Here is a 7,931-nt window from a genome sequence, read left to right on the forward strand (position 1 = left end):
GAGAGAGAGTTTTGCTATTGAATTTTGCTCTTATTTCTACAAGACGATTTGAAAAATCCCACTGTTGACATACGCGTTTCTTCAATAAGTCGTAACAGAGCCCGAGATCTACGCGATTCCGTGACAATTTGTAGGGACGTGCAATATAAATTTAAATTGTGAAAATATTTTTATCGAAGAGTTGTATCCCGAGAAAATTTAACCGGAAGAGTAGAATACCGAGCATGTTTAAAACTAACGAAAGAATAAGGGCGCAGTTACGATGTTACATTGTGGTGGATTGAATTGATCTTTTAGAGCACGCGGTGATAGACTAAATAAGAGATCGCAGGTGATAATATTGAAGAAAAGGTCTCTTTAGTCGTTTAGAACCTTGCGTTTTCGTTCGCGTAAACTTGTAGAGAGGTGTATCGTTTCCAATGAAGATAATGTCTTCGAATTGCAGGGGCTCCGGCGACAAAAGGGCGGCCCACGTCAAGAGGCCCATGAACGCGTTTATGGTGTGGGCCCAGGCTGCGAGGCGAAAACTGGCCGATCAGTACCCTCAGCTTCACAACGCCGAGTTGTCGAAAACACTGGGAAAGTTATGGCGGTGAGTGGTCGCGCGTTCTTTGTGCTTGCGTCAATATTTTGAGCCGCCAGGCGGAACGGTAGCGGTAAATCACTGTCAACGTGACAAATCCCACGAAAGACACGGCGGTTTAATTATTCTGGACTCTAGCGCAAACTTCTTAGGGTTCGGTTTCACCATCGTCGCTTAACTGGCTGTGAGCTTAACTGTAAGCTCAGCTTAATTCATTCTTTGTCTCTTTCTGTTACTTTAGTAAATGACAAACGTGAATTAAGATTAAAGTTAAGCGACGTTTGGTGAAACCGGGCCTAAGATGTACAATCTTCGCTAAAATCTATATACTTGAGAATAAAAATATTCGACTTAAACTCCGCCGTTGTATATTTTTTAAATTATTTGATCATGATAAAGGTAACTTTGACGTTTTACTGCTCCTGTTTTCCGTTGTCTTTGTTAGAGTTACTTAGCTCGAAAACTAATAAAGTACGATCTTTACTTCAATCTAATATAAATGTTCGTCCTAGTTTTTTCCGTCGTTCGGCTTGATTTTATTTTAACCGTACAGACGTCGCGCAGTTGAGGATTCAACGTAAATGCGCACTCGAACGTTCGAGTCGACGAATAAGGTTTCAGCGGCCTCCCAGCCCGGCAGAAAGACACTGTTTCGATAAAATTAATCGGCACCACGTGTCTTCAATCGGATGCTCTCCGCGTTCTCCTGATCTGATAAGCCCGATTCTCTCACAGATGCGAGCTCGCCAGGCGGCGGCCAGCCATGCGAGGGAATCGCGCGCGCTGATCTTCGCTCGCCTCGTTCGAAGAAAATCGGATCGCGAGCCGAAAGCACGGAAACGCACTGCTGAACGTTTCAGCTGCTGTTTATTCGAAGCCACCTGTGCGTTTATCACTGATTCAACCGTTTTGAGCTCGCGCGCCCGAATTCGCGCGAAGGAGCGAGATAAAACTCTGCCGACAGGTGACGAGTAATTTAATTATATCAATATGGATTTGCAAAATGTAACGAGAAACTGTTCTATTGAATACTTGGGGCATTTTTCCCTTTTTACGTATCTCTAGTAAATGTACAGGGATTCCAGTGCAGATTATATTTGCCTTATTTCTACCGTGGCTTCACAGAAAGAGCTTTCATTCTCTCTTTCACTCGCGCTTGTCAAAATGTATAAATCGTTGTCGAAAGAAAAAACAAAGATAATGCTCTAACTGTTTTGAAATCGTGTTCGATTTCACTTGCGCAAGGCACTGCGCGTGCGATCTCGATCAAAATCGCTGGGCCGGAAAGAGCTAATATCGTCCAATGAGGATTGCGCGACGAAAGTTCAGAGTCACTGTGTTCCAATTCCCGCGACCACTTGTTCGTACGTAACCCGTTCTATTTTTACCAGCGAATTCGCGAATGCTTCTTTTTTTTTTACTTTTGGGAGTCAGCGGCACGTATATATATATGTGTGTATTAAACACACCACGTGGCGCCTAGGCTACACGTGGTACAAGTGTTCCTGCTTCTCGAGACCCGTGAACTCGGGTCGCACATGTAACAGCGGAGAACACACTTCGCGTGACGTCTCTCGGCGGCCCTCTCTTTATAACCAGACACAATTCCCCTTAACGCCCGCTCACTCGTTGTGGCAATTTCTCACGTCGCTCTTGAAAAAAATATGTATTTCGTCTTTTAAAAATAGATTTAAATTCCCTTTCCTGATTTAGTTATAGGGAAAGGCATTTAAATCTATTACAGAAATCGAGAGAGTGATATATGTTGCAGAAAACCTACTGATTTCTTTTCGAAATAGATTTAAATGCCCCTTCCCTATCGCATACGTAAGGAAAAGGTAGAAATCGAGAGGACGAGGTGTATTATACGCCAGGTAAATAAAACGTACGCGATTGCTGATACGTCCTGTAGACGCGGGCTCCGGGATGACTCGTGGACGATTCCGTTTCCTGGTTGGGACTAACGAGGTGCCCCAGTGGGCCATATAAACGATCATCAGAGGACGCGCCGACAAGGACCCCCGTCGCGAATCATTTAATAGCACCGGCCGCGATCGCGATCGCTCGCCAAAGATCGACGATCGATATCCCCGGCGATTGTCACGGCGGAGCTTTCGCCGAAAGATAAGACGCCGCCTGGCATTAAGGATCAATCGATTTTTTTCCTAACGCCGTATCGGGGCTCATTAGCGATCTATTGGTCTGTAACGCGCGTCGATTGAATCAAGTGACGTTCACCATTCGTGAACGCGAGCCGTTATCCACCTAGGTGGTGTACGACTAGGCCTCGCATGGCGGAGAAGGAGCGTACGAAGGACGGAATTGAAAGTTCGGATACCAAAGTCGGTGTGACGCCGGTTCGTACAATTCGAGAGAAACAAAAGTCGTCCTTGAGACGTTACGTTGACCTACGGTTTTCGGCTCTTAAAAAGTCATTATTTAGCACCTTTTTGGTATGGACCTAGTGGCACTTAACACGTTCCCGTCCGAACGCGAGGTGTATTCTCGTGACTGTGCCAAGGCCCCGTAATGCGCGCGAATGAACCAGCCAAATCGTCTTCGAGCGATCTCGCGTCGCGCGTGAAGAACCGAATTTTGCGCGTTCGATCGTCGATTCAGAGACGTCGCGGTGCGCCACTCTGACATTTTGATTCACCTTCGCGCAGGAACAAACGATACAGTCATCTTCGGTAATGAACACAGTGCTAGAGCGTACGCGCTACGCGGCCGGAGTCGCTTGCCGACCGATGGGACCGATAAAACGGCGAAGCTCGACGAAGATCGTGCTTGCGGGGATCAATGTATGAGCAGATCGCAACATCGATGTTGCGCGGTCGTTCACGAAATGACAAGTGGATAAAGGAGATATCGTTACACTTGAATTATAATGATGTTTGCGAGCTTATGTGCATACAAAAGGTAAATGGCACGTGCGAATAATGAAGATGTAAAAATGTAGAGAGACGTGAAATCGAAAAGATACGTGTGAGCCAGAGAGACCGGAGCGAAATAGTGGCGGTGTAACTCGCAAAATTTTACAATTCGCGCAAATAACGACGAGGGTCTGCGGTATAAAACGATAAAGACTCTCGCGCCCCATTGGCGCAAGAATTTCCATCGCAACTGCGTCAGTCGCGGACTTCGACGCCGACTTGTCTCACGTCAATCCTGATAAGAGGGCCAGGTGCCTGGAAATAAATCTTTTTCTCGCAAGTCCTCCTCCCTCTTTCGAGTCGTCTCGAAACGTATCGCCATTCGGATGGCTCCAAACGCGATGTGTTTGTCGACAAAAGGAAAACAGATATCCCCCCGGTTCATCCTTGGCGCGTGCTCGCAGCTGCCGGCCGGTTCCTGTCGGCGATAAAGGGGGCCCCCCGGGACCACAATAGGCGCCTTGTGTCCCCCCGTCAGGTGAATTTTTCCGAACCCGCCCCTCCGCACCCCGGGCACGCCTGCAAATAGCGCGTGACGAGACAGGTAAATCCGCCTTATCTTCCGGAAGGAACGATTCCTCCACTTCCCCCGAGCGCGATAGCTATTATTTTCTCCTCTCGCGGTAGCCGCTGTCGATTCGAAGCGAGAGCGCGAATCGCTTCTTGATGTTTATAATTACACATCGCTGTTTCAAGTACTTTTCACATTCACGGAAACCAAGTGTCTCCGGCTTTTTATCAAATTGCGGTCGCAATTTTTTAATATTCAACATTGCACGTCGAGCGATTATCGTCGCTTTGGTAGCTGGCTCAAGGAACGCTTCGAGAAAGTCGGACAATTTCGCGATTTGTTGACGGTTGCTAGGAATGACAAGCGTGATAATTCAATTAGAATCCCGCGATGAGGATTCATCGAGATTGAGCTCGCGCGACCTTCGGCCGTGTGAATTTCTCTCCTCCTCCTCCTCCTCCTTGACGGGGTAACATCTGATGCGTACGTACAAATAACCTCGCGGAGATACTGGCGAGAGGCAGATCTAAATTGGCTGACCCTGCGCTGCATCTGGCGAAGAAAAAGAGAGGCTGCGACGGCTCGCTATCGTCGGCACCCACTGGCCGAAAAAAAAGCTCGTGGCAAGTCCATTGACCAGATGGATTTTCTCTCTCCGTTCGTCGCTCTTTCTCCCTCCTTCTTTCCGTCGGTGACAAAACACCGCTGGTTGAGCTTGAGATATACGTGCCTTCAACCCGCGTGTCAACCCGCTCGAGAGCTTGGCTCCCGTCGTGGGATTTAAATCCCGAGCTTGCGAATACTCCAGATGACGTATCACCGGCTTCCTCAAACGATTCCCATGACAGCTTCTATTCTGTTTTGTACTTTGCACTTTGTGTCGTTATTTAAACAACTGCATCAGCAATTAAACCAAGACGTCCGAAAAGGATGAATGCGAAAGAGATATCAAGCTCGGAAGAAGCTGGCATCGACGACCTGAATCGGAGATTATCTTGTGCAGGAGAGAAAGCGCGACGAGAACCTGGGGTCATCCCGCGTCTTGCAGGACGAGTTTATTATTAATGCAGGACATTTAAAGAGAAATGCGAATCGCTGAGGCGGCACGAACGGTCGGCTGGCGTGGCACGACGGTAATCCTCGAAATCTCTCGGACACCTCCTCTGTTACACCGGAAAACCTTATCGGCCGTGAGGTTTACGGCTCAGTGGGAATATAAACACAAGGAGCATTTAAGGACCGTAATCGTGCGCACCGCGCCCGTCGTGCCGCTCTGCGAGGCGGACCAAAGTTGTGCGCGCCTTCGAGCGTCTCAACGCGCCCAGAAACACTAACCAGACCCCCCATTTCGACTCTTCGAGAGTATATATCAGACGCCGATGGAAACGCTCTCGTTCCGAGGCTCTTCTGGTGCCGGGTAGCAAGATGAGACGCCCGGCGCGAGGAGAGACGGCCGCTCGCTGGTGTATACGCGCAATGCGGGTGCGAGAGACATGAATCACGTCGAGCCGACGACAGATTTCACGGCCGAGTTTGAGACTCGTTCCCTGACGTGGGTCTCAATGTGATAACAATTCGGAAATTTCATGCGACGCGGAAAACTGTGGGACATTCAAGCGGTAGCTTAAGGGATGCCGCGTAGCTCGTACAATATGTATGAAAATTACGGCCTAGTCCGGTGTAATTTAAATTTCGCACGGCTGATTGTGCACAGGCTCCTGTCCGACAACGACAAGAAACCCTTCATCGAGGAGGCCGACCGTCTGCGCGTTATCCACAAGCGCGAGCACCCCGATTACAAGTATCAGCCCCGACGTCGGAAGCAGAACGGACCGTCTTCCGGCCGCGAGAGTTCGCCCACGAGGAGCCAGAGCAACGTGACGTTCAGCGTTACCAGGTCGTTGAAGCAGGAGGACATGAGTCCCAGAGGCGTTCAAGGACCCAATTCGCCGCAGAGTGGCGTGAGCTCTTCGCCACCCACGACACCCGGTCACGGCCTTTCACCGCCAACACCCCCTACGACGCCCAGGGGACAACACTACATCAATCAGGTACTCGACGCGTCTCTTGCGATCGCTTTTCTGGCCCGACAGCTCCCGATTTTATGGGAGCGAAGTGACTTAGACAATTATATTACTTGTAATTGTCTACCATTTTAAGATTATCATTCACAAAATCGTTACAAAATTAACAGTGATTACAATAGTAATAGCAATAATAATAATTTAAGTACTAAGTTGTTTGCCATTTAATTTTCACTTGTATTCAATCGAGAAAAGCCTTTGCGGTCTAAATAATTCTTTGCAACTGATGAAATATGTATCTCGTTCGCAATCTAATTGTTTTACATCTAATCGGCTATTATGGATCAAAGAATTTTTATTACTTTCATTACTGGTGGAATTTATGAAGATATTAGAAATATAATTTATCGATTATAATCAAGCACAGATTCGAGCACTTGAAGAAGATTATGCGACAGACTTAAGACGAGTCTAATTCGACCGTAAAGAGCTAATGCTTCGACTCCCCTCTCGCAAATACAATTATTCAAAGCTATTTCGCGCGCGCACGAAAGACTTGCTACCCATCTAATCATCCTAATCGTTGACGTCCCGCGAAATGAAGACGCTTGATCTGCAGAGCAACCAGCTTCCGCAGAACAACACGGTGTACTACCAGGAGTTGGTTGGCGGCACGCCGTCGAGCGAGTCCCCGCATCAGCAACCGGCGGTCGATCTTCGTTACATCGAGGTCGGAGATGGCCTCCCCGGCGAGGAGAACCAGTTGAACGGCCTCGGCACTTTGGGCGGGCTCGGCCTGAATCTCCCGGTGAACTTCCAGGAGTGCGAGGTCGAGAGCAACGAGCTCGACCAATACTTACCGCCCCAGACCGCGCCGATACATCAGTACCCACCCGTGCAAGTCACCACCGCCTCGCAATGGTTACTCAACAGGTACAGAGACCGCCGTAGTTGCGCTTTTTCGCAATGACTTCAAATCAGAGAGCGCGCCCTAAAAAGAACGTAAAATACTGACGGCACCGTGAAAATGTCCACCGTCGCGTTTAAAATAGAAAAGATCACCCGACGTAATGTCCAAAGATATTCTTATCTTTTTTCATCGTCACATGATTACTATTTTTATTTTAATTTTATACGTTTCGTTTTCTGAGAGCATTCAATTATACTCGACATTAAATGTAAATGTCGTTCATTAATTATGGACAAAAGTTTTAAGAGGCGTAAAATGAGAATCGGTGAATTTTGCCCGAAATTCTGCCGTTCTTTCTTTTTTCTCTCTCTCTCTCTCTCTCTCTCTACACGATTTACGGGACGCCGGGACACTTCACTTCACTTCCAGATATGAGGAGGAGATCGAGAGACCGATCAAGCGCCACTGCTCGGAGCAGGCGATCGCGGAGGTGTCATGGGAGGACAGGACACAGGAGATGGTCAGGTACCACGAGCTCCAGCCTCCCCTTCCGCCGGTCCAGTACATATCCGCCCATAACGCGCACCATTCGCACGCGAGTACGCAGATGGGCCATCCGCACGTGTCCACGCCCTACGCGCAATACGCACATCGCTACGTGCCCGGCATCGAGACGTGGCCGAATTACATGTAGACCAAAGCGAGGTAAACGTGCCCAACACTCTTCGTTTCGCGGTGCCGAGAGACACGCCTCGGTATCGTGGAATCGTCCGAAAAATTTTTTTATGTACCTATGCGTAAGCGAGCAAAAAAAAAAGAAGATTCACGTGGACCATCCCGGATCTCCCGCGAAATATTTGAAGGATAGATTTTCGGAGCCTGACTTTTTGAGTCGCCTCGGCCGACGTGCCGGGAATGATACGTCATCGTCTAGACTTGTACATTTTCACTGCTAAATCTACCTCGACGG

At 48.4% G+C, this 7,931-nt stretch overlaps 1 protein-coding gene across 5 annotated transcripts in view; it reads left to right on the forward strand.

Annotated features, from left to right (window-relative positions):
- LOC105567771 (transcription factor SOX-9-like) overlaps positions 1–7,661 on the forward strand; it is a 13,425-nt gene extending 5,764 nt beyond the window's left edge. For 3 of the 5 annotated variants that reach the window (XM_012022886.1, XM_012022889.1, XM_012022891.1), the window contains exons 2-5: positions 446–592; positions 5,742–6,078; positions 6,656–6,984; positions 7,391–7,661. In XM_012022886.1, coding sequence (XP_011878276.1) covers positions 446–592; positions 5,742–6,078; positions 6,656–6,984; positions 7,391–7,655 — 1,078 coding nt within the window. In that variant the 3' untranslated portion in view covers positions 7,656–7,661. The remainder of the gene's footprint in view (positions 1–445; positions 593–5,741; positions 6,079–6,655; positions 6,985–7,390) is intronic. The other 2 variants (XM_012022888.1, XM_012022890.1) reach the window with 2 other exon arrangements.
- The last annotated feature ends 270 nt before the right edge of the window (positions 7,662–7,931 follow it).

The sequence above is a fragment of the Vollenhovia emeryi genome, unplaced genomic scaffold (assembly GCF_000949405.1).
Source record: "Vollenhovia emeryi isolate VEMERY1.0 unplaced genomic scaffold, V.emery_V1.0 DF939134.1, whole genome shotgun sequence".
In the NCBI taxonomy this organism is placed as follows: Eukaryota; Metazoa; Arthropoda; class Insecta; order Hymenoptera; family Formicidae; genus Vollenhovia; species Vollenhovia emeryi.